Source organism: Scatophagus argus, chromosome 9 (assembly GCF_020382885.2).
Source record: "Scatophagus argus isolate fScaArg1 chromosome 9, fScaArg1.pri, whole genome shotgun sequence".
NCBI lineage: Eukaryota > Metazoa > Chordata > Actinopteri > Scatophagidae > Scatophagus > Scatophagus argus.
This window is the reverse complement of record NC_058501.1, coordinates 1-26855: the sequence shown is the minus strand read 5'-3', so window position 1 is coordinate 26855 and position 26855 is coordinate 1. Positions and strand designations below refer to the sequence as shown.

The 26855-nt window shown below is 39.8% G+C and overlaps 3 protein-coding genes, 1 long non-coding RNA gene and 1 other non-coding gene across 6 annotated transcripts; 2 read left to right on the top strand and 3 right to left on the bottom strand.

Annotated features, from left to right (window-relative positions):
• Positions 1 to 720: 720 nt before the first annotated feature.
• LOC124065051 lies at positions 721 to 3620 on the bottom strand. Its single transcript, XM_046400075.1, has 6 exons — positions 3598 to 3620; positions 3199 to 3332; positions 2930 to 2996; positions 2060 to 2308; positions 1333 to 1603; positions 721 to 1144 (listed from the first exon to the last, which is right to left on the bottom strand). The coding sequence occupies exons 1-6, from the start codon at positions 3618 to 3620 to the stop codon at positions 941 to 943; spliced, it is 948 nt and encodes a 315-aa protein (XP_046256031.1). The 3' UTR covers positions 721 to 940.
• A 1944-nt stretch (positions 3621 to 5564) lies between these two features.
• LOC124065346 lies at positions 5565 to 8410 on the top strand. Its single transcript, XM_046400638.1, has 6 exons — positions 5565 to 5985; positions 6440 to 6717; positions 6940 to 7130; positions 7304 to 7400; positions 7538 to 7743; positions 7960 to 8410. The coding sequence occupies exons 1-6, from the start codon at positions 5893 to 5895 to the stop codon at positions 8151 to 8153; spliced, it is 1059 nt and encodes a 352-aa protein (XP_046256594.1). The 5' UTR covers positions 5565 to 5892; the 3' UTR covers positions 8154 to 8410.
• Positions 8411 to 8439: 29 nt separating this feature from the next.
• Positions 8440 to 11717, bottom strand: LOC124065345. Of its 2 annotated transcripts, XM_046400635.1 has the most exons (6): positions 11414 to 11717; positions 10221 to 10349; positions 9940 to 10133; positions 9417 to 9564; positions 8830 to 9034; positions 8440 to 8744 (listed from the first exon to the last, which is right to left on the bottom strand). In XM_046400635.1, exons 1-6 carry the CDS (start codon positions 11627 to 11629, stop codon positions 8440 to 8442), a joined length of 1197 nt encoding a protein of 398 aa, XP_046256591.1. In that variant the 5' UTR covers positions 11630 to 11717. The 2 variants fall into 2 exon arrangements, with proteins under 2 accessions (XP_046256591.1, XP_046256592.1); XM_046400636.1 differs by lacking the exon at positions 11414 to 11717 and having other exon boundaries at positions 10221 to 10588.
• Positions 11718 to 16108: 4391 nt separating this feature from the next.
• Positions 16109 to 16299, bottom strand: LOC124065503. The gene has a single exon (XR_006844434.1). It is a non-coding gene; the product is annotated as a U2 spliceosomal RNA (small nuclear RNA).
• Positions 16300 to 21221: 4922 nt separating this feature from the next.
• On the top strand, positions 21222 to 25203 carry LOC124065364. Its single transcript, XR_006844396.1, has 3 exons — positions 21222 to 21400; positions 22547 to 22607; positions 24755 to 25203. It is a non-coding gene; the product is annotated as an uncharacterized LOC124065364 (long non-coding RNA).
• The last annotated feature ends 1652 nt before the right edge of the window (positions 25204 to 26855 follow it).

Here is a 26855-nt window from a genome sequence, read left to right as displayed (position 1 = left end):
TTGCAATTCTATCAAAAGGATTGTAATGTGACTTGTTTTGTTTTTGTTTTGTTTCTTGATTTCTATTTCGGACATGTGGAAATCCCTTGCAGTGCACAAAACACATTTTCACTTGGTATTGGTTGGTATTTGTTTACCACTACCAATGGCTCTCTTTACCCTAGGTTCATTTTACTCCTAAATTGATTGTCAGTCTTAATAGTAGTTTTCAGTCTTTGTCCTTAAGCCACTTTTACTAGTTCTGTATGTTACTAGCTGTATGTTTTGGGTGACTGTCCATTTAGATCATTAGCTGAAAAATGTTACCATTCAGCCAATTTTGCCATTCAACTAAAGACAATTATGCACTGAGAGCAACTGCAACTGAAAACGTTGACATGCACAAATAAATTTGCTTTCATAAATGATGTATGTTTATTGTATAAACTTTGTTGATGTGGCAAAATAATCAACATTTGAAGGAGTGTACACTTTTGCAAGCCATTCTGATTTAATTCCATGTATTTGTTTTTGCTTCACCAGGTACTCTGGCTCAATTGGTGAAATTCTGGGTTGGTTGGGAGAGGCTTCCTGCTGAATTGAGGCTGGAGATTTCAGAAAGGACCCTTCCCACCTCTGCCACCTGCTTCGAAACATTGAAGCTGCCACATCATTTCACAACATACAGTGAATTTGAAAAAGCACTTCTCTCTTCCATAAATACTGCAGACACAGGATTTGGGCTACTTTAATTTTTTACTTTTTAAAAGAATTCCCTGCATGTAGCATCCATGTCAGCTCAGTTAAGTTCATAGAGGGCGTCCCAAAGAATTTACTGTTCACAAACATCTGTTCTGGCCCAGGGACTGCTGATTATGTGAATAACATTCATTTTCAATTTCTGCACTGACTCGTCAGTGGCTGTTGTTCTCAAAGAGTTTAATAAATCTCAAGTTTTGCATCAGTTTGTTGTTGTCATGCTGCACACAATTTCAACGGTTTCTAAATAACACTGTATTGCATCAGATACAGACACTCCTACAGGTGGCAACATGTTAAGTTCTTCTTCCGAGAGCTCACGTGCCAATTGAACCTCAGGGACTGACACCAGGCCTCCATCCAGACTGTGTGGTCCATTCCAGTCAATGCCATAGTCATCATAAACCTGAATATTGGACAAGCATGATCAGTATTGAACTTAAAACTATTTTTACATGGCATTACACAAGGTAATTAAAATAACTCATGAAGTTGGAAACAATTAAAGGTTGCTCATTCTGTTTTTTTTAAAAGCTATGCATACTGTGAATCAGATTAACCAATGGGAAACAATTAGAAGTTAATTTCTAAAACCTGGGTAGGATCCTCCATAGGGCCTTGGTCTCTGTATCGCATCCAGAGTTGTTGAGGTGACTGATTCCTTTCAGTTCTGAGACCATGGAAGTTCCAGGCATCTCTGAAATCGTTCAGGCTCTGCTGAATGACAGGAAGGAAGGCCCGGTGCAGTGCATAAAGATGGACCTCGTTATCCGGATTGAGAAGTCCCTGATATTCCAGTGACGTAAAGATCTGGTAGAAGAGGTCTAGTGTATGTTCATAAACATCCCTCCACATCCTTTCAATCCTGTGTTAAATAAAATCAATGCTTTAATTTAAGACATTTTAAAGACCCTCCTTACTACATCACTGGTCAAGTTTTGGAACTCATTGCAGACAGACCAAGGACCTGGATTATTGGAATCATCTGCTACAGTATGGTCTTGGGCAGTTTACAGAACAAAACATGAATGTTAACATGTATTATATCCTGAAGCAGCATGTGATGCTCTCCCCTAAAGTCTTGTGTACAGGCAAGTGTCATATTGTTGGAAAGCTTAGATTCTACTGCTTGAAAGATATTCCCACTCATCAATGGCAGTGCTGTGGAGTCTTACACACAAAAATCAATAAACTGAATCAAATTAAAACAAATTGAACTGAATATTCTAAAATTTCCGTGAAGAACTAGAGAAAAGTGTTCAACTGGTGTGAACCAGTAGTATGTACAGTATGTATGTATTTATTGCAACTATGCATTTACCTCTGATTGTGGACACTTCGTCCAGTAATGTGTGAATTCCTGTCTGTTCCTCTACTCCTGATCATAAATTCAGCCACATCTGCATTCTCTCCCCCTTTATCAGACCGTACCCTTGACGGCAGTCCATACTGCTCAACAGCGGTCTTAAAGCTCTCCAAGACTGTAATGGCTCTATTATTGCCAGCCGCAGTCAGGTAGACCACGAGACGACTGAATCCATCCACCCCACCATGGATAACGAATCTCCACCTGTGAAGCAGTTTTAAACACAAAAAGATTAAATCTTTACAAGTGTTTATGTTGCTTTGTATAGTCAAGTAGGCCTTCTTGTTAAGTCATTGCACCCCTCCAAGTGGATTTTGGTTAAAGTTAAAATAAAATTATCGGATAACTGCAAACAGCAAGAGGTCAAAACTACTGGAGGCTTGGAATGACCATTAGGTTGAGAGGATGACATTCCAACAATTGGATTACTTTAAATTGTCTTCTTGTGAAATCTACCTGTGTCATTGTAATAAAACAGGTGACCAATTTTAATTGAGCAGACATTTTCACCCGAGATTCTTTTAAAGGTTCATTTATACATACTGCTAAAAAAATAAAGGGAACTAACAAACAGCACAGTGCAATGCAAAGTCAATCATAAGCCTGTCTAGGAAATGACACTGATTATGAATCCATTTTTCCTGCTGTTGTGCAAATTCAACAGCCAGCAGGTAGAACGGAGAGAAAAAAAAAACTTCCTAACAGCAAAATGGGTTCACAATTACACTTACTAACTGGACAGGTTGATATCACATAATGACTATGTTGAGTGATGTTTCGAAGTGTCTCAATTCACTTAATGTTGTTCCTACGAATATGACTGACCTGATGAGTTTATGATTCCCGTCTATGCCATAAACAATTGGGGCCAGGTACAGAGTACTGCCTTCGCCTTGACACACGCAGCCTTAAACGTCTCATGTACACTCCTTCTGCATTGACTCTGCGTAGAGAGTCAAGTATCCTTGAGCCTGGGCACAGTGGGCAGGGATTAAAGTATAGGCTAAAGCTTTGGATGACATGGCCAAAATGAATGACAATTATCAAACAGTATAGTACTAGTGACGACTGGCAACCGAAACACCTGCACTCACTTGGAACACGCACACCTCTTGCATTTAGATGGCCACGCATGAGCTTGTATCCGGTGTTTGGATGTCCTCTGTGTATTTCAAGAACCATACGGTCCAACTCATCATCGTCCACAATTGAATAAAGGTCTCGTTTTCTGCACAAAAAACATCAAAGGCAATTTGTGTTACGCTAAAGGTAATAGGTTAAATGAATGAGCTATGACACGACACCGATAACCATCAATAATCTCTGCAGTCAGACAGATGCATTCACGCTACATTCCTCAAGCCACACTGTTTCAGTCGCCTTCTGATGGTCCTTGTTGAAACTCGTAACCTCGTTGCAATCTCACTTGCTGGTATTCCACAAAGAACTTGCCGCTCAAGAGCTGCAGCTGGTATGTCGAAAACGAAATTCACCGATCCCTCCGGGTGGTTTTCATGCTGCGGTGTGGTAGCCCTACTAGCTAAGCGATGGAGTACTTCCTCTAAATTTGCTGTTACTCTCCTGTTAAAATCGTGGTCGGAAAGTGCGGAAACGATTCCAATAGTCTCTATGAACTCTTCAATTTGATTGATCACGTTGTCTGGCTCACTCGTATCTGCTTCCACATTATCTGCTAAATTGTTTACACTGTTTATAAGGTCTCTACATATTTGATTTTCATTATCTGTACCCGCCATGTTTTTTGAATATCGCCTCTCGTCATCAGACTGCAAAGTGCAGACCAAAGCAATTGATTTGGCTGTAGTCCCACCCAGAGCCGGCTTTGGTCCCGCCCACTGACTTTGATGGGTGAGGTTGACAGATACAATTATTTCATGAAGTGCTGCAGCGCACTTACTATGAAATAATTAAATAGAACAATAATTATTTAAATAGCGAAATAAACATATACATACATTTACATGAAATAAATCAGGATTCAATTAATCATATATATATTTAAAGTCAATTTTAATAATTTAATTACACTTTTAATAAATTAATGACACATTTAATTAATAATTTAAAGGTCTATTCAATTAATTATCCGTGGCACATTTCAGCCTCCATATGTTGATAGGTCCTTCAGGACTGTGGTGACTTCACTCAGTCCTTGAGCAGCCAAGATCACTTCTTCTATTTTATCATGAACTTCCTGAAGACTTGTGGAGTCCATATCTTTAAGACTACAAGGAGAGACAAAAATACACAACAAAATTGTACAATATTCACAAGTTCTGTTCAGATAAGCTTTTTTCTAAGAGATGGTACTTAAAACAAAATGAAAGACAAATATCAGTTGGCTGTAACTAAAATGTTTACCTCAGTTTCTTTGCCTTTGTTCCTTTCTGGAACTCATGGATGATCTGCTCTGGGACAGCAAGAAACTTTTTTGCATTTTGCTTCCAATACTTGGAGCCTAGCAAGAGAGGAAGACAAATCTTTGAACACATATAATGTAAACACATTTGCAGCAAAACAGAACCCTTTGCGGGTCAAGAAAATTATGAGACAAAGAGAGACCAGTATAGATGAGCATGTAGTTGATCAAACAAACTATTATTGTGTAATTATTCATTTTTCAATTAGTACCTCTTGTCCCTTCGGAGTCCACAATCTCATTTCCCTGGGCATCGGTCAGGATGAGAGGGTCATCACTCTGCAGGGCATCGTGTATTTTTGCAAGGATACCTGTGGTTGTGGCTTCAAACTCAAACAGTCTGAGAACAACCATACGAGTAGGCTTCAGTTTCCCCTGGCTGAGCTCAGCGATGAAGACAGACCTAGAAAGATTGTTGTGGGAATAGTTTACATCAAGTCAAATCAATTAATTCCATCTTAAACACATAGTCTACATTACAATTGATGCAATTACAATTGATTCAAGTTTTTAAATTATCTTGGTTACAAAGGATCTCAAGAATGCAAAAAGAAATACAATTATGATGATTTATTCATATGTAGCTTTGTAGTTAATTGTAAGATGAGATGAAACTGGAGGTACCTTTGGAAGGTGTTACTCATGCTTGCTCGGGGGGGAGTGGGAGCTATAGCCTGAGCAGGTGACCCTAGAGCAGCAGTGGGCTGTGCTGTACGTGATGATATACTGAAATTGAAAATGGAAATACAAAAGTTCGAGGCCTTCCCCCGAAAACTAACTTTTGGATAGGAAAATGCAATGGTTTTCTTTTAAAAGGGTCATTAAATTGGTTGTCCAATGTTTGTTTAAGAAATGGAAATAGAAAAAATGCCCCGTTTTTTTGTTTTCCGATTTGCGTTTCTAAATTGAAAATTGAATGAACGGAAGGTACACGGACCGCGTACTGGCATCCTCTTGTGCAAACATTCCCCTGTCTGAAGGATGCATCTACAAGCGGCTGTGTGGTCCGTGTACCTTCCGTTCATTCAATTTTCAATTTAGAAACGCAAATCGGAAAACAAAAAACGGGGCATTTTTTCTATTTCCATTTCTTAAACAAACATCGGACAATCAATTTAATGACCCTTTTAAAAGAAAACCATTGCATTTTCCTATCCAAAAGTTAGTTTTCGGGGAAGGCCTCGAACTTCTGTATTTCCATTTTCAATTCTCAGTTTTTACGCTTTCCTGTCTGTGGCCCGGAAATAAAATAAGTAATTGCGCGGAGTGATCCGTGTTGCTGGACGTGCAGGAAACAGTGCGTCCGTGTACCTTACTGGTGTTGGTGCATTCACAATTCATCTGCACTATGGACTCGAGTTTTATCCTTTTTAAAGGAAACAAAAGGATAACCCTTAAGGAGAGCGACATGATTGGAGATAAAATCGCTAGAATATTCCAGGTAAGTAACACCTTTTTCGTTTGCTTGGAGAACATGCTAGGACCAGAGGATGCTCTGCACAACACACGGCTAGCCGACTGATAAAGGCTCCTCAATGTAAAATCATTGAAATTTAAAAGTATAAGCTTATTTACAAAATAATGTGAAGGTGTGTGTGAGCGCGCTACATGCGGGGGGATGCTGTAGTGAAACTAATCTGAAGTGCAAATTAAGCTGGAGTTCAAACATTAATGGGAAAACCTGCTGAAGTTTTCTCAGCATTCCGGGGTGCGTGCGTGCGTGAGTGTGTGAGGGAGAGAGAGAGAGAGAGAGAGAGAGAGAGAGAGACGGGGTGTGTTTGAGTGACAGCTGGGGCGGAGCAATAGAATATTAGAACAATGAATATCAAAAGAAATAAATGTTAGGTAGGTTTTACATATCTGTAATTAACATTTAGCTGATGCTTTTTTCAAAGGTATATGCTCCTAGCTTGTACATAACTGATGATGACAATGTGGCCATATTCCCGGGATCAGCTGGACATTTCAGCTGCTTGGACCTCAAACATCGTGGCCACTATGAGGTTCATGGGGATGATATTGGTCTACCAGTTGCCGAGCAGAGTCATCCATTGTCAGGCCAGAACCGTTTCCAGTTCCACCGTACAGCACAGCCCACTGCTGCTCTAGGGTCACCTGCTCAGGCTATAGCTCCCACTCCCCCCCGAGCAAGCATGAGTAACACCTTCCAAAGGTACCTCCAGTTTCATCTCATCTTACAATTAACTACCAAGCTACATATGAATAAATCATCATAATTGTATTTCTTTTTGCAATTCTTGAGATCCTTTGTAACCAAGATAATTTAAAAACTTGAATCAATTGTAATTGCATCAATTGTAATGTAGACTATGTGTTTAAGATGGAATTAATTGATTTGACTTGATGTAAACTATTCCCACATTAATCTTTCTAGGTCTGTCTTCATCGCTGAGCTCAGCCAGGGGAAACTGAAGCCTACTCGTATGGTTGTTCTCAGACTGTTTGAGTTTGAAGCCACAACCACAGGTATCCTTGCAAAAATACACGATGCCCTGCAGAGTGATGACCCTCTCATCCTGACCGATGCCCAGGGAAATGAGATTGTGGACTCCGAAGGGACAAGAGGTACTAATTGAAAAATGAATAATTACACAATAATAGTTTGTTTGATCAACTACATGCCCATCTATACTGGTCTTTCTTTGTCTCATAATTTTCTTGACCTGCAAAGGGTTCTGTTTTGCTGCAAATGTGTTTACATTATATGTGTTCAAAGATTTGTCTTCCTCTCTTGCTAGGCTCCAAGTATTGGAAGCAAAATGCAAAAAAGTTTCTTGCTGTCCCAGAGCAGATCTTCCATGAGTTCCAGAAAGGAACAAAGGCAAAGAAACTGAGGTAAACATTTTAGTTACGGCCAACTGATATTTGTCTTTCATTTTGTTTTAAGTACCATCTCTTAGAAAAAAAGCTTATCTGAACAGAACTTGTGAATATTGTACAATTTTGTTGTGTATTTTTGTCTCTCCTTGTAGTCTTAAAGATATGGACTCCACAAGTCTTCAGGAAGTTCATGATAAAATAGAAGAAGTGATCTTGGCTGCTCAAGGACTGAGTGAAGTCACCACAGTCCTGAAGGACCTATCAACACAGGCCAGCGACACCAGGGGCGCTATGCTGGTTCTGACCAACACCATGATAACACACATGAAGGAGGCCTTTGGCTGTATTGTGTGCAAAGGTCTGTTGTTTGATCTATATTAAAGTCTACCTTTAAGCAGGATCAGATTGAATGGCCAAGTGAATCAAGCATTAATTCATTTTTGCATGTTAAAGTGAAACTGTCGCTTGCCAAGCTTTTAAACATATGTAATATGTAGATAACGTAAAGAGAAGGTAATATGTTGAACTTTAATCTTGCATGTGTATTGGCCTTTTCATTTTCTTCATCAAAAAGGGCTCATGGAAGAACCTGTGATTGCTGTCTGCTGCAAAAGCTTTGTTGGCTGCAAAAACTGCGTTGACCAGTGGATGCTGACATCTGACCAGTGCCTCAAATGCAGGGCGGATGAGTTCTCTGTCAATGCACACAGGCTGACCAGTCTTGACAATGTTCTCTCCATACTGGGTGGTGTCATTAAGATGGATTAACCTTTTGAGTGTGATTGTATCACATTCAGTGATTTAAACCTGATTACCTCTGTTATAGTACATCTGGCTAATTGCCTTGTTCAAAGTCAGTTGGAATTTTGCACTTGTTCAACAGCTGTAGAGGATACAGATCTTTTTTTAATTTCATGTTGCACTTTGTAAAAATATGTTCACTGGGTGGGGAACATCGTTTAATATTCAACACTGTTATGGTAGCAAGTGTTCGATTTTGGTTGCAATTAAAAGAATACACAGTATATCCAGAAGCAACTTGTCTCTGACATTTTCATGCATATTGCTGCGTAATGTTTATCAGAAGCATCAATGCATCCTGAAAAGGTGCAAAGTTATAGTTTACCGCGTTGTCTAATAAAACTGAAATATCAGAATACTCCTCAGCAAAACGTTGCTCTGCTGATATTTTGTCGTCCTCAGTTGTGAAGGGGTCAGTTCCAAAACAGGAGACTCTAGTAAGTGAAGAGCCAACATCCTGCTGGTACATGTCGGCTGCTTGGGAGGCATGTGGCAACAACTCATCTCCTACTTTTTTTGGACATCCTCCTGCTGCCAAATGATTGGGTGTTCCTTTGCCTGTGAAGCAAAGTCACAAAATGTCAGCTATTGTTTGAATACACTGTCAACTGTGTTAGATGTTTTTTATTTTTATGTAACTCACTGGGGATTCTGTGTGCATTCCATGCAAGTACAGCTCTTGTTAGGCCAATCTTGCACAGCTCGGCAGTAAGGTTAGATGTACAGTATCTGGTGACATTGTCGTCCATGTCGAGGACTTCCTGATCCTGCAGCTGCATGAGGGCCTCCTTCAATGGGTAATTTACCCGGTTGTTAATCTCTACCCACATTCTCTCCACCGTATGATTCTGTAGACAAGAAAAGCATAGATTTTATTATTTTTTTTCTACATTTACATATTATATATACACTATATAATAACACTCAATTAAAAAAAAAAATCCACTCAATTTAGTCTGCAAAATCAACATGGTGAGAGGAAACATGATTATATCAGATGTAAAACTTTTGATTGGGAATCTAAACAGTAGGATGGGGATGCATCTGGTTAAGGTTAAGTGATATATTCTGTTTTAAAAAGTGTTAAATAGCTATATATTCCAATAACAATCATTGCTCGAGTTTGTTGTTTTGTTGTTCAGTACATAACATCTGAGTAACATTTCCAAAGCATCTCATTTCGGGCATAAACAAAGCACATTTTATACATTAAGGAGACCGTTACCTCACCTTTGTCGACTGAGTTTGGAGATATGGTTGCCTTTGCAAGTTATGTCTGTGGTTAGACAGCATCTCCTGCATGTAGAGGGTCAAGTAAAATTCCCGGCCATGGTCCACCCTGACCTGGTCCCACATCCCGTATTCAAGAACTGCTGATCTATAAAATAGTGAAACATGACTCAATCAGATGTTGACTCATCAAATGTTAAGTCTGCAATGTAGGATAGATCAAGGATATTGCAATCTACCAGTGCATTGCGTGCACAATTACAGGTGAAACTCGATTAATTAGCATATTCATTCTAATTTATTTAGATGGCATTTTGCAGCAAAAACAATAGATATGATTTATTGTTCTCAAATAATTTGAAGTGGAAATGTGTGAGGCTTCAGGCTATGTCCCTATTGTATTAACACTGCTAACTTTTCCACTACAGTGAGAGAGTTTGCCCTAGAGGGTACTTGGACTCAGAAATCACACAAAGGGTGTATTGAAGCAAGAAAAAAAAAGGTTGAGAAGCACTGTACTAACCTGTAAACATCTTCATAGATCGTGAGATTATTTTTGACAGGCATGGTTGCGTGGGCAACCACCTTACTGCTGTACCCATCCATTGCGAGAACATGTGTCACTCCGAACATGACCAATTTTTCATTCTGGTCGATGTGGACTTTGTGTCCCATGTATGCAGCACTGTAGGGGACGGGGTTAAGGTTACGTGCACCCTTTGGGGGAAAAAGCAAGTAATAGTTAGCTAGTAAAATACATTATACCAAATACCACAACATTAAAGGCTCTCAAAAGATACTTACACGTTTGCGCATTTCGTGATAGGGACAATGAGTTGTTCTCAAAATATTCCCCACCCGGCGTTCACCAGCAACCACTCCCATTGCAGACAGGTACCCGGTCATCATCTTTCGGCCATATGTTGACCCTGTCTGATGAATCAACATAAGCCGTGACATGTAGGCCAAGTCTATATGAAATATAAAATATAAAACAGAGGTGGATAGAGTAGCCAAAAAATGTACTCAAATTGTCACCTCAGAAAAAAAACGGGGGGGTGTTAACGATGGGTTGATGGGTAGAATCCTGAATGGGTAAAAAGAAAAGTAACTAGCTCAGTGTAGCTCAGTGCTTCTCAAATAGTGGGGTGTGTGACCCTGGAGAACATGCTTTTTTTGCCGTACTAGAATAAAGTGTAATTGCACATCCACTACAGTAGTTGGCAGTGGCGCTCTCATTGTCAGAGTGTGCGCAGGGAGTATTAGCTCTATGGTGTAGCGGCTTTTTTGCACCGAGCAGGCGATATGAAGTGCAGTAAACGAACCCTTAAGAGACAACATGAAGAAATTTTTAACAGGGATGAAAAGAAAGGCGGAGAGAGACGAAGATAATGAGACAAAAGTAACTCACCCGAAAGCTAAGACGAGGAAATATGACGAAGCATATGTAGCGCTTGGCTTCACTGTGACTACAGTGGGAGACGAAAGACCGGTGTGTTTACTGTGTCTAAAAATGCTGGCAGCGGACAGCATGAAGCCAAATAAATTAAGGTGCCACTTGAAGACATTACATCCCAATCATGCTGATAAGCCGCTGGAGTTTTTTCAGCCAAAACGTGCCGAATATTGCCAACAATCATCCCGCTTTGTGAATGCTACTTCAGTAAACCAGCGAGCACTGTTAGCATCATATTATTACATATTATTAAATATTATTACATATTATTATTACTATTATTTATAGTCGCGGCGGAGAGTTGGGGGGGCGCGAATTGTTTTCTTCTTGCTGGGGGGGGGGGCGCAACAGAAAATAATTGAGAAGCACTGGTGTAGCTGAACGAGTTTACTCAAGTAAAAGTACGGAGATGATGTAAAACTGCTCTTAAATGTACAATTTATCCAAAAACCTAATCAAGTAAGGTAGAGGACCTGTAACAGAGTAAATCTAACTTGTTACTACCCACCTCTGTAAATCGAAGAAAACCATAATAACCTACCTGATTTATTGCCCTGCTGATAGCAACCTCTAATTGCGTGTCGGATACCTGTCCCCTCCTGGAAATGTTGTGATGTGCACAAAATCTCCTGACACTCATTTCAGAACATCCTTGCTGCACACCTAACTGTAATAAATTTGTGGAAATGTCCGCGTGCGAGAGATTTTGAGCTATCATTTCTCTTATTAAATTCCCGTAGGGCTCGAGGGACACCATCTCTTCCAGGATTCAAACTCGTTCTCAACCGAATCTGCTACTGTTTTGCTAAAACTGCAAAAGACGCGGTAATCGCGGGAAAAAGGCTAAAAAACTTTCGCGGTATACTGCTTCCGGTTCACCTTGTAATAAAACATGTAAAAAAAATCCTTGCATTTTTGCATTTTGGATTAACACAAATTTAATTCTTGGTCTTTATCAAAGAATATAAAAAATCCGTAATAGAAAAACAACACAAAATCCAATATATGGCTGTATTGGAATGAAAAACGACTCTTGTTTTTTATTTTTTTTAAACCTGCTACATATATTGAGAAAAGAAAAAAGCTCCGTTTTTTGTTTTCCGATTTGCGTTTCTAAATTGAAAATTGAATGAACGGAAGGTACACGGACCCTGTGTGAGTTGCCACAATCACTCGTCACATTCTTGGCCACTGAGTGGGTATCTCTCTTGGTGTCTCATTATGAAATCGGTGCCTGTGAAGAAATCACAAAATGCCAAAATTAGGACTGATATGACATACCAACTACCTACAGACTGGTAAATTTGTGAAGCATTTATCACTGCAACTACAAGGAATGCTAGCGTACATGCATTACTTTAAAGCCCCCAAATTCAGAATATGAGAGCTAGCATGGAAACCTGTCATTCACTTCCAGGACATAAACAGCAATACAATTAAGCGTAAAAATATTAACTCAAACACAGCAATCACATCTTTCCTGAAGACTGAGGATTAAAAATGGAGTTTTAATTCCGATATGATTGCTGCAAATGGTGAGCCTGGCGCACCAAACGCTTTCACATCGTTTCATTTTGTGCAAAGCATCTGGGATCCCTCTACTGGAGTACGTTTCCTTCCTCATGGGCAGATACTTTCTGTGAAAAATATTGGCATACCAGAGCCCTCTGTTGGCCAATTGCCCCACTGAAAAATTGTTGAAAGGAAACCTAAGCTAATGGAGAGATCCCTGACTGTGCTGTATCAAAGTGTGATATTGAGCAGAAGCACTAGGTGGCGCTAGCCTGGCTAGCAAATGGTAGAGATGTGTTTGAAAAGCAAAATGACAGTGACTGTTTCTGATTTTAAAGGACACTTGGTATGCCAAGAGGCACCTGCATCAGCCAGCCACGGGCTTTCTTGAGGAGAGGCAGAGGAACATAAGAAAGAGGATCAGGTCTGCACAATGACCCCAGAGAGAAGAGGGATCCATGCCATGCCCCATATTCATACCAGGTAACTGTTAAACTGAACCAATTTACTTATTACTTTTAAGAGTATAGGTGGAGGATTTATCATTTTCTAGCCAAGTGTCATCATAGGCTAGCTATTCCCTGACCCATTCCTGCAAGACTGCATTTCGCCTGTGATGCAAAGTATCCAAAGATTAGGCAGAATTTTGAAAAAATTCATAATTTACTTCATTTACATAAATAAAGGGGGCTATGACATCATATGCATCCATGGCATACGTCTTGTTACTTTTTACTGTTTTTTTCAACCTTTTGTACATTTTTCCCATTTAAAATAAATTTAAGATTCAAGATTTTCTTCATTACATGTCATTAGTAGAGAGTACATACAGAGTTTTGGTTCCTGAAAAAAACGTAAAAATAAATAGTAGTGATAGATGTACTACATGAGTGATGTTGATGATGATGATGATGAAGTACGAAGTGAGTAATTTGCTCAAAATTGTGAGTATTGTATTCTTTAAACTTGTTTGCTTCTTTAAATGACTTATATGTGTATAACCCGCAATCTAAAAAAAAATGAGCATAACATAATTCAACATAATTGATGGATCAAATAAACCCAACTAAAAACGTAAACCATTATTGGGTCAAAAGGTCAAAAGGTCACAACCATTTTCTGGGTTACTGTAACCCAACGTCCCTGTCAGAATAACCCAATATGTGGGTGGATTAAGCTACCCACATGTTGGGTTAGTTGTCAAGTTGTTTCTGGTCCATTTTTAACAATTTTTAACGATGGTGAATCGGGAAAAAAAAAAGAAAACAAAGACTATAAAACTTGAGTGAGTGATTGACTTCAGTTTGATCAATAATTTTTTTCAGTGTTCAGAGTTCCCTCCTTGCTAACATTTATAACATGTACTGTATCCCTAAAAGAAGCAAAAGAATAGCTGATAATTTGACACACTGAGTAAGAGAGAGTAGGAGAGGGACTGGGAGAGGGAGAATAGCCAATTGCTAGGTACTAGGCCGAGGTAATTAGTAGAACTGCACACTAAACAAACTGTTAGATTTATGAGAAAGTTTATGAGGCTTGCAAGGATTATGAGGGCTCAGGCCTACAAGTGTAAAATAAAAGAGTATAGAAAGTAGTGAAGTGCTATGAAGAAAAAATGCAACAAAGCAACAAAATATGCTACCTGCAACAGGCAGAACAGTTTACAGTTTATTCAACAAAGTTGAATAAAATGAGGGATAACATTATTTGATTTATAATGCTATCTTTGAATATAAAATTAAATCCCAGTCTGAGTGCTATGCTTCTAATTCAATTTTTCAATACAGTTTATTTATATAGCGTCAATTCACAACAACAGTTATCTCATGACACTTTCAAATTAGAGCAGGTCTAGATGTGGAGTGGTGTTTGAACACAGGACACTTCGCTATGTATTTGTCAACTGTGCACAGTTCTGTGAAAACACTGTACTGTTACCTTTGTAACCTGTCTCTCTCCGAACCGTAGTGGGGAGCTCGGCTTGTCGCTGGTAACTGGCATCTTGGAGTCCGGGCCAAAGTGTGCAAAGGAAAGAGGACGAAAACGAAGACGGACTGTGCGACACTGCACTGTTTTTATTATTCTCTTTTCTTAGGCAAAAATACATCACTGGGCCAGTAAACTGTCAACTGTCTGGTCGCTGCCGTGTATTAAACACTTCACAATCATACTAAGCCAAAAACTTGATTTTTCACATTCCTCTTGGAAAAGTGGGTCAGTCACATTTGACTAATACTAAGCCAAAAACTTGACTGTGCACAGGTCTGTGAGAAACTGTACTGAACATGCTGAGCCTCAAGTTTACTCACTGAAAACAGATTGATTGTTTACAGCCCTCTGAGAAAAGTGTACTCAAAATTGTGAAACTCATGTATCGTCAATGAAAACAGGTTTTAAAGTCGTTCTCGTGAGATCAGATGGAATTTGAAAGAAACAGAGGTAAAACCATGTTTTCTGTCAAATTCAGTCACATTTGACTAATACTAAGCCAAAAACTTGATTGTGCACAGTTCTGTGAGAAAACTGCTTTCAACATGGTGAAAGCTGTTTTCTGAACCAAACGTCAAACTGTGTTTTCTATCTAATTCAGTCATTTTTGACTCATACTAAGCCAAAAACTTGATTATTCACATTCCTCTTGGAAAAGTGAATTCAAAATGCTGAAACTCACGTTTACTCACTGCTTCTCGTGAAATAAGCTGGAATTTCAGAGAAACAGAGGTCAAACCATGTTTCTGTCTAATTCAGTCACTTTTGACAATATCTTTGCCAAAAACTTGATTGTACACACTTCTGTAAGAAAACTGCACTCAACATGGTGAAACTCATGTTTCCTCATTGAAAAGAGGTTTTAAGGTGCTTCTTGTGAGAACACCCGGAATTTGAGACAAAAATGGTGTCAAGCCATGTTTTCGGTCAAATTCAGTCACATTTGACTAATACTAAGTCAAAAACTTGATTTTTCACATTCCTCTTGGAAAAGTGAATTCAAAATGCTGAAACTCACATTTACTCACTGAAAACAGGTTTTAAAGTGCTTCTTGTGAAATAAGCTGGAACTTCAGAGAAACAGAGGTCAAACCATGTTTTCTGTCTAATTCAGTCACATTTGACAAATACTAAGCCAAAAACTTGATTGTGCACAGGACTGTGAGAAAACTGCACTCAAAACTCTGAAACACAAGTTAACTCACTGAACAAGCAAAATGAAATGCTTCCTCTGTGATAAAGCTGAAAATACAGAGAAACACATCGACCCTTGTCTTCTGTCTAATTCAGTCACATTTGGCTAATGCTCAGTCAAAATCTTGATTGTGCACAGGCCTGTGAGAAAACTGCAATCAAAATGCTGAAACTATTTACTCATAGAAAAGAGGTTTTAAAATGCTTCTTGTGAGATCAGCTGGAATTTGAGAGAAACAGAGGTCAAAACATGTTCTCGATCTAATTCAGTGATTAAAGATTAAAGTGACATATTTTGTCATTGGAGGGAACTCACTCCAACGAAATTTGTTCTCTGCATTTAACCCACCCAAGTGACGTGCACACACACACACAGCAAACCCGGGGCAGTGGGCGACCGCGTGCAGCGCCCGGGGAGCAGTGGGGGTTAGGTACCTTGCTCAAGGGTACCTCAGCCATGGACACCGGGACGGGGAATCGAACCAGCGATCCACCGGTTACGGGTCCGACACCCTAACCGCTGATCCACGACTGCCCCTAGGAGGGGTGCACCGCTCCTGGAAACACTGCAATACCAGGTCGATGCGTGGAGTGGACGGAGCAAGCCCCTATTCCATCTCCCTGTTCCAAAAATCAATTTAATATATGGTCCCCGGGTAGGGGACGTATCAGATATTAAACTGATAAGAACAGATACTACACTTGATCTTAGCCAAAAGGCCGAGAAGCGATCTTGCGATATTTGACAACATCTAAGCCAAAAACTTTGATTGTGCACACTTCTGTGAAGAAATTGCATTCAAAACGCTGAAACTCGAGTTAACTCACTGAACAAACAAAATGAAGTACTTGCTCTGTGATCAGCTGAAAATACAAAGAAAAAGAGGTCGAACCGTGTCTTCTGTCTAATTCAGTTACATTTGACTATTACTGAGTCAAAAACTTGATGGTGCACAGATCTGTGAAAAAACTGTACTTAAAATGCTGAAACTCAAGTGAATAATTTCCCTTCAGGGATAAATAAAAGAATTCTGATTCTGATTCTGAAAACAATTAAAATGCTGAGACTCAAGTTTACTCACTGAAAACAGGTTTCAGTGTGATCAGATGAAAAATGAGAGAAAGAGAGGTCAAGCCATGTTTTCTGTCTAATTCAGTCACACTTGACTACATCTAAGCCAAAACATCAACTGTGTACAGTTCTGTGAGGAACATTTACTTAAAATGCTGAGACTCAAGTTCACTCACTGACAATAGGTTTCAGTGAGTGCTTCTTGTGAGATCAGATGAAATATGAGAAAAATAGAGGTAAAACCATGGTTTCTGTCTAAATCAGTCACACTTGACTACATCTAAGCCAAAACATCATCTGTGCACAGTTCTGTGTTCTGTGTACCGAAAATGCTGAGACTCAAGTTTACTCACTGAACACAGGCCAAAAAGTACTTTCTCTTTCATCAGCTGGAATTTGAGAGAAACGGACATAAAACTGTGTTTTCTGTCTAATTCAGTCACATCTGACTATTGCTAAGCCAAAACCTTGATTGTGCAGTCTTGTGAGGAAACTGCACTCAATATGCTTAAACTACTGAAATCAGGCCATAAAATACTTGTTATGTGATCAGAATCAGAATCAGAATCAGAATTCCTTTATTAATCCCTGGAGGGAAATTCTTGTTTTTACAGACATTGCACATGCAGTATTCCCGACCAAGAAAGGAGAAAAGTGCAGAGTATAAAAATAGGATAAACAAAAAAACTAAATTCTCAAGTACAGGTATTTACAAAAAACTGTATTCAAATTTTTTAAGAAAATTTAAAAATACAGGTATGTACATGTGTAAAAGAGCCAATATGTACATTGTATATACAAGTGAGTGTGTCTGTCACAGTGCTGAGTTTAACAGTTTGATGGCGACAGGAAGGAATGATTTCCTGTGTCGCTCTGTGGTGCATCGTGGCAGTATGAGTCTGTTGCTGAACGAGCTCCTGTAGCCGATCAGCACATCGTGGAGAGGGTGAGAGGGAAAGTCCAGTATAGTTCTTGTTTTGGACAACATCCTCCTCTCAGACACCACTGTCAGAGAGTCCAGTTCCTCTCCCACAACATGGCTGGCCTTCTTGATGATTCTATTGAGTCTGTTAGTGTCCCTCACCCTCAGGCAGCTGCCCCAGCAGGCAACAGCATATGTGATGGCACTGGACACCACCGACTCGTAGAACATCCTCAGCATCATCCTGCAGATGTTGAAGGACCTCAGCCGCCTCAGAAAGTAGAGGCGGCTCTGGCCCTTTCTGTAGACCATGTCCACGTTCTTGCACCAGTCCAGTTTGTGGTCTAAGTACACCCCCAGGTATTTGTACTCCTCCACCACCTCCACAGTGTCCCCTTTGATGTTGATAGGGGTCACTGGAGCCTTAGTCCTCCTCAGGTCCACCACCAGTTCCTTGGTCTTTGTCACATGGAGCTGTAGGTGGTTTTTCCCGCTCCATGTGACAAAGTTGTCCACTACCGTCCTGTACTCTCTCTCATCCCCCCCAGTAATACACCCAACCACTGCAGAGTCATCAGAAAATTTCTGAAGATGGCAGGACTCTGTGCAGTGCGTAAAGTCTGTGGTGTAGATCGTGAAGAGGAAGGGAGAGAGGACAGTCCCCTGTGGAGCCCCGGTGTTGCTGATCACTTCATCTGACAGGCAGCACTTCTGGCGTACATACTGTGGTCTGCCCGTCAGACAGTCTGCGATCCAGGACACCAGTGGGGCATCCACCTGCATCGCTGTCAGCTTCTCAGCCAGCAGAGCCGGCCTGATGGTGTCAAACGCACTCGAGAAATCGAAGAACGTGATTCTCACAGTGCTTGCCGGCTTGTCTAGGTGAGTGTAGACTCTGTTCAGCAGGTAGATGATGGCATCGTCCACTCCAAGGCGGGGCTGGTAGGCGAACTGAAGGGGATCCTGAAGTGGTTGGACCATGGGCCGGAGCTGTTCCAGGACGAGTCTTTCCAGGGTCTTCATGATGTGTGACGTCAGGGCCACAGGCCTGTAGTCCTTGGGGTCGCTGGGACGCGGCGTCTTCGGGACAGGAACAAGGCATGACGTCTTCCACACCACGGGGACCCTCTGAAGACTCAGACTCAGGTTGATGACATGATGGAGTACTCCGCTTAGCTGGGGGGCACAGGCTTTCAGGACCCTGGGGGTCACACCATCTGGGCCTGCAGCTTTGCCTGCACGGAGTATCTGCAGCTGTCTTCTCACCTGGTCAGCTGTGAAGGTCATCGTTGGGGTGATGGGTGGGGGAGGAGTGCTTGTGGTACCCAGGTGAGAGTGGTCCACCCAGGCTTCTGGGGACGAGGTGTGAGCGAGGCCTTCCAGATGGAATGTGGGTGGAGGGAGAGAGGCTGGAGTGGATGGTTGCTGCAACCGTACTGCTGAGGAGTCGTTTGAAGTGTGAATTGGGGTCCCTGTGTCGAATCTGTTAAAAAACTGATTCAGCTCATTCGCCCGTTCCACATTGCCATCAACTCCTCCGCTGTTTGGCCCGTAACCTGTGATGGTCCTCATGCCACTCCACACCTCTCTCGTGTTGTTCTGCTGGAGTTTCCACTCCAGCTTCCTCCGGTACCTCTCGGTGATCACCTGGAAATTGAGAGAACAAAAGGCTAAACCATGTTTTCTGTCTAATTCAGTCACATTTGACTAATACTAAGTCAAAAACTTGATTTTTCACAGCAATCAAATAAAGCGTAGTCAAAATGGTGAAACTCATGTTTCCTCACTGAAAATAGGTTTTAAAGTGCTTCTTGTGAAATAAGCTGGAATTTGAGAGAAACAGAGGTCAAACCATGTTTTCTGTCTAATTCAGTCACATTTGACAATATCTTTGCCAAAAACTTGATTGTACACACTTCTGTGAGGAAGGTGCACTCAAAATGGTGAAACTCATGTTTCCTCACTGAACATAGGCCATACAGTACTTGCTCTTTAATCAGATGACTTTGAGAGAAACAGAGAAACACAGAGGTTAAACCATTTTTTCTCGACAGAAAACATATGATTGCTTTCTAGACAGATAACATGGTTTGACCTCTCTTTCACTCACTTGATTCAGTTGATGAGTAAAAAACTTGATTGTCCACAAAACTGTGACAAACATGCAACGAAAATGCTGAAACTCATATTCACTCACCGACAGCAGGCTTGAAAGTGCTTCTTGTGAGATCACCTGGAATATGAGAGAAACGGTGGTCAAACCATGTTTCTGTCTAATTCAGTCGCATTTGACTACATCTAAGCCAAAACCTCGATTGTGCACAGTTCTGTGAGAAAACTGCACTCAAAATGCTGAGACTCAAGCTTACTCACGGAAAACAGGCCATGAGGTACTTGCTGTGTGATGACGTAGAGTTTGGGGGAAAACAGAAGTTAAAACCATGCTTTCTGTCTAATTTAGTCCTGTTTGATGAATATTAAGCCAACAACTGGATTATGCACAATTCTGTGAGAGAACTGCACTCAAAATTCTGAAACAAATTTTCACTCACTAAAAAGAGATTTCAATATGCTTTTTGTGAGATCAGCTGGACCTTGAGAGAAACAGAGGTCAAACCATGTTGTCTGTCTTATTCAGTCACACTTCACTACATCTAAGCCAAAACCTTGATTGTGCACAGATCTTTGAGACAACTGTACTTAAAATGCTTAAACTCATGTTAACTCACTAAAAACAGGTCATAAAATACTTGCTCTGTCATCAGCTGGACCTTGAGAGAAAAGGAGGTCAAACCATGTTTTCTGTCTAATTCTGTCACACTTGACTACATCTAAGCCAAAACCTTGATTGTGCACACTTCTGTGAGGAAACTGCACTCAAAATGGTGAAATTCAAGTTAACTCACTGAACATAGGCCATACAGTACTTGCTCTTTGATCAGATGACTTTGAGAGAAACAGAGAAACACAGAGGTTAAACCATTTTTTCTCGACAGAAAACATATTATTGCTTTCTAGACAGATAACATGGTTTGACCTCTTTTTCTCTCAAATTCCAGCACATCTCATGAGAAGCACTTTAAAACCTGTTTTCAGTGACGAAACATGAGTTTCAGCATCTTAAGTACACTTTTTCACACAGAACTGTGCACAATCAAGTTTTAGGCTTCGATTTAGTCAAATGTGACTGAAATAGACACAAAACATGGTTTGACTTCTTTTTTCTCTTAAGCTACGTTTGAACAATATATGATTGTTGTATTATTGAATTACAATTATTATAATAATGTTGAAGCTAGTAAAGGTGTAGTTACTTACAATATAGCCCACTTGCGGTTAGCATGTGAATTTCACACCAGGAATGATCTTATTCTCAGTTCTCAAAAGATTACGTCCTCATTTGCATTTATTCATCCATCCATCCTCACCTCTTGTCTGGCGTTGTGGCAGAAAGATCCTCTTATCTCTTAACGTTTTCCTCCTCCTCCGAGTTGAACGTGCTAGACATAATAAAAGAAGTTGGCAGAGGTTTGTTTATAAATATTGCGAGCCTGGTAGCGAAATCAAAGATTGTCGCAAGCTTTTATTCAACAGGGTTGAATAAAAAAAACAGATCATTTTCAATAGCTTTGAAATAGCTGCTGCAACGGCCAGAAGTTCGACTGAGTACAATGTGCATGATCAGAGTGCTGTCCCACAGTATGGGAACACAAGCGCAGAATAGCCTAAAACGTCAAGTTTTGTAGATATATTTCCTTCTTTTTTTTTTTTTTACAAGGAACTGAGAAACTGCAGAGAAAGCGGAAGACGGAACGGGATTAAGAGAAAGCTAACCAGAGGTATGTGTAGCCTAATTATGCCATAAATATTGTCAAGACAAACTTTCTATTCATGCATAGCTATCTAGCTAACGGTGCCGTCTTTTCCCCTGGCCATTCCATATCGCCTCCATCCAATTCATCCCGTTTCCCCACTGTCATGATTGTTATACAATAAGTTTAATAGTCGAAAATATAGGGTCGATTAAACTTTCCATAGCGAGCGTTGCTTCAGTCCCGTTCACAGTATGAAGAGTTAGGCTCTCCTACATATTTCACTATGAGATGGAGGAAGCCGCTGCTGATGAATCTGCGATCTTGAGAATTTGTTATTATCAGTTTACCTCTCTTTTTCGTGATGAATTAAAATGAGTAATTGATGTAATATAACTTTTGGTGTGGGGGCAAACCAGGTTTAGTTAAAAAAATAACTATGTGATATTGTTTCATGTGATTCGAATAAATGTCCAGTCAGACACTTCAAAAGACTGTGTACGGCCGCTTGTATACGCGATCACATTCTTTCGGTGACTACAGTAGATAGGAAGAGGAAATGCAAATACGAGTACCTGAAATTTTTAAGTACAGCATTTCTGCAAATGCCAACACAAAACATGGTTTGACTTCTTTTTCTCTCAGGCTAAGTTTGAACAATATATGATTGCTATATTGTTGAATTACAGTTATTATAAAGCAGGTTATTATAATGTTGAAGCTAGTAAAGGTGTAGTTACTTACAATATAGCCCACTTGCGGTTAGCACGTGAATTTCACACCAGGAATGATCTTATTCTCAGTACTCAAAAGATTACTTCCACATTTTTGCATTTATTCATCCATCGATCCTCATCTCTTGTCGGGCGTTGTGGCAGAAAGATCCTCTTATCTCTTAACGTTTTCCTCCTCCTCCGAGTTGAACGTGCTAGACATAATAAAAGAAGTTGGCAGAGGTTTGTTTATAAATATTGCGAGCCTGGTAGCGAAATCAAAGAGTGTCGCAAGTTTTTATTCAGTAGCATGTTGCTTTGAAATAGCAGCTGCAACGGCCAGAAGTAATAAAGTTCGATTGATGTGCATGATCAGAGGGCTGTCCCACAGTATGGGAATACAGGTGGAGAATAGCCTAACACGTCAAGTTTGAAGCTATCTTTTCTTCTTTTTAACAAGGAGCTGAGAAACTGCAGAGACAGCGGAAGACGGAACGAGATGAAAAGAAAGCTAACCAGAGGTATGTGTAGCCTAATTATGCCATAAATATTGTCAAGACAAACTTTATATTCATGCATAGCTATCTAGCTAACGGTGCCGTCTTTTTCCCTGGCCATTCCATAACGCCTCCATCCAAGTCATCCCGTTTCCCCACGGTCATGATTGTTATACGATAAGTTTAATAGTCGAAAATATGGGGTCGGTTAAACTTTCCATAGCGAGCGTTGCTTCAGTCCCGTTCACAGTATAAAGAGTTAGGCTCTCCTACATATTTCACTATGAGATGGAGGAAGCCGCTGCTGATGAATCTGCGATCTTGAGAATTTGTTATTATTAGCTTACCTCTCTCTTTTGTGATGAATTAAAATGAGTAATGAATGCAATATAACTTTTGGTATGGAACAAACCAGGTTTAGTTAAAAAAAAAACTATGTGATATTGTTTCATGTGATTCGAATATATGTCCAATCATACACTTCAAAAGACTGTGTATGGCTGCTTGTATACGCGATCACGTTCTTTCGGTGACTACAGTAGCTAGGAAGAGGAAATGCAAATATGAGTACCTGTAAATTCTAAGTACAGCATTTCTGTAAATGCTGACACAAAACATGGTTTGACTTCTTTTTTCTCTTAAGCTACGTTTGAACAATATATGATTGTTGTATTATTGAATTACAATTATTATAATAATGTTGAAGCTAGTAAAGGTGTAGTTACTTACAATATAGCCCACTTGCGGTTAGCACGTGAATTTCATACGAGGAATCATCTTATCCTCAGTTCTCAAAATATTACTTCCACATTTTTGCCTTTATTCGTCCATCCTTTCTCACTTCAAAGATCCTTTTACCTTATAACGTTTTCCTCCTCCTCCGAGTTGAACGTGCTAGACATAATAAAAGAAGTTGGCAGAGGTTTGTTTATAAATATTGCGAGCCTCGTAGTGAAATCAAAGAGTGTCGCAAGTTTTTATTCAATAGCGTGTTGCTTTGAAATAGCAGCTGCAACGGCCAGAAGGGATAAAGTTCGACTGAGTGCAATGGGCATGATCAGAGGGCTTCCCATTGGGACAGTATGGGAATACAGGTGCAGAATAGCCTACAAAGTTTTGAAGCTATCTTTTCTTCTTTTTAAAAAGGAGCTGAGAAACTGCAGAGACAGCGGAAGAAGGAACGAGATGAAGAGAAAGCTAACCAGAGGTATGTGTAGCCTAATTATGCCATAAATATTGTCAAGACAAACTTTCTATTCATGCATAGCTATCTAGCTAACGGTGCCGTCTTTTTCCCTGGCCATTCCATAACGCCTTCATCCAAGTCATCCCGTTTACCCACTGATGTGATGATTGTTATGCCTCATGTTATGGAGTCGATTAAACTTTCCATAGCGAGCATTGCTTCAGTCCCGTTGAGAGGATTAGTAGTAGTAGTAGCAGCGAGGTTCTCCTACATATTTTACCATGAGATGCAGGAAGTCGCTGCTGATGAATCTGCATCCTCTTGTGAACTTGTTATTATCAGTTTACCTCTCTCTTTCGTGATTAATTAAAATGAGTAATGAATGTAATACAACTTTTGGTATAGTTAAAAAAAAAAATAACCATGTGACATTATTTAATGTGATTCACATAAATGTCCAGTCAGACACTTCAACTATGTATGGCCGCTTGTATACGCGATCGCATTCTTTCAGTCACTACAGAAGATAGGAAGAGGAAATGCAAAGTGCAGCGTTTCTGTAAATGTACAGTTGCTCTGTTTTACAGCTGCAATGAAATTAAACACACAAACCAATTAATGCTGCCCCTACCATAAAAACACTACTGCTGATAATGAATGAATATCAGTGAACTCAGCATAGTAATCACTGTATATTGTGCATGAATATTTCTAAAAAAAATGGTCTAAATATAGTTACCACTGTCTGACTAAAGGTGGATTTGTTTTTAACTGAAGAGGGCGACATCAAAGAGTGTCTCAAGCTTGTCAGCGGGCTGCTTTCAACTGCAGCTGCAGCAGCATACAAAGGGGAAATAGGTGTAGGAGAGCAATGGGCATGAGCAGAGCATGTTCCCAAAGCAGGGTAAAACAGGTGCAGAAAGCCTAAAAAGTCAAGTTTGGAAAGATATAAAGATATCTTTTCTTCTTTTTTATTAATTATAAGGAGCTGTGGAGAAGTTGCTGTGAAAGCCAAAGAAGGAACTGGATGAACACAAAGCAGACGTGAGGTATGCATAATTATGTCATTATTATTGTCGAGACAAGCTAGCTATTTAAGCATTGCTTGCATCTAGCTAACTGGCCTATCTTTCTCCTTGGCCATTTCACGTTGCCTTCATCAAAGTCATCCCATTTCCCCACTGATGTCTGCCTCAGACCAAGTCATGATTGTTATGCATCAAGTTTAATCATCTAATATATGGGGTCGATTAAACTTTCCATCATGAGTGTTGCTTCAGTTGCGTTCACAGTATGAACAGGTAGGCTCAATTAAGTAAGTTAGCAAGAAAGCAGCTGTTGATGAATCTGCAATCTGGTAATAACATGTTATTATTATTATTATTAGAACAAAAACTAGTGAATGGGGTGCAGGGAGGTCGAGTAAAAAGATATACAAAGTAACAAAATACCAGGATATTTCACACCCCCTTTTGAATAAAACTATTAAAAGCACACAATATACCCTGATATATACACAAAATATGACAATTTGGAAATAGCAGGAAAAAGAAATGACTGTACTGCACTAGAAGATATGATTATTACGCTGTGGTTTTACAACCTGGCACTGCACAACCAAGTGACTCAACTGAAAAAATAGTCAAAATTACTTTTAGAAATGCACTGATTTATGTAAACATTAAATGCTTTATGGTTTCATGGGTTTTTAAAGGCTGCGGACTATTTGGTCACTTTGGCATTATCTCAGTGAGATATTATTACCTGTGTCAGTGTAATTCACTTCAAAACATATTTAGCAATGTCTTTCATGTTTAGAAAAGCTCTGATTTATGTACATATGAAGTATGTGAAGGTTTTGCTTGTGTTTACTGTAATATTAATACGGTAAACAGTACTTTTCAACTTTGACCTCATCTTACAAAATAATTTTGGAAGTACTTAATGGTTTGATGTGTTTATTGTGAAGTTTAGCAGCTACACACACTACTTGTTCATTTTGGCCTTATCTCAGCGAGAGAACGCTGTTTTTGTAAATCTGACTATAATTCAGTTGGAAACATGGTTACAGACTGCTTTCTTCATCAGACATATGCAGAATTGAGAAAATAGCAAGTTCTTAATGCTTTGATGTGTTTATTGTGAAGTTTAGCAGCTACACACACTACTTGTTCATTTTGGCCTTATCTCAGCGAGAGAACGCTGTTTTTGTAAATCTGACTATAGTTCAGTTGGAAACATGGTTACAGACTGCTTTCTTCATCAGACATATGCAGGATTGAGAAAATAGCAAGTTCTTAATGCTTTGATGTGTTTATTGTGAAGTTTAGCAGCTACACACACTACTTGTTCATTTTGGCCTTATCTCAGCGAGAGAACGCTGTTTTTGTAAATCTGACTGCAGTTCACTTGTAAACATGGTTACAGACTGCTTTCTTCATCAGACATATGCAGGATTGAGAAAATATGAAGTAGTTAATGGTTTGATGTGTTTATTGTGAAGTTTAGCAGCTACACACACTACTTGTTCATTTTGGCCTTATCTCAGCGAGAGAACGCTGTTTTTGTAAATCTGACTATAATTCAGTTGGAAACATGGTTACAGACTGCTTTCTTCATCAGACATATGCAGGATTGAGAAAATAGCAAGTTCTTAATGGTTTGATGTGTTTATTGTGAAGTTTAGCAGCTACACACACTACTTGTTCATTTTGGCCTTATCTCAGCGAGAGAACGCTGTTTTTGTAAATCTGACTGTAGTTCACTTCTAAACATGGTTACAGACTGCTTTCTTCATCAGACATATGCAGGATTGAGAAAATAGCAAGTTCTTAATGCTTTGATGTGTTTATTGTGAAGTTTAGCAGCTACACACACTACTTGTTCATTTTGGCCTTATCTCAGCGAGAGAACGCTGTTTTTGTAAATCTGACTGCAGTTCAATTCTAAACATGGTTACAGACTGCTTTCTTCATCAGACATATGCAGGATTGAGAAAATAGCAAGTTCTTAATGCTTTGATGTGTTTATTGTGAAGTTTAGCAGCTACACACACTACTTGTTCATTTTGGCCTTATCTCAGCGAG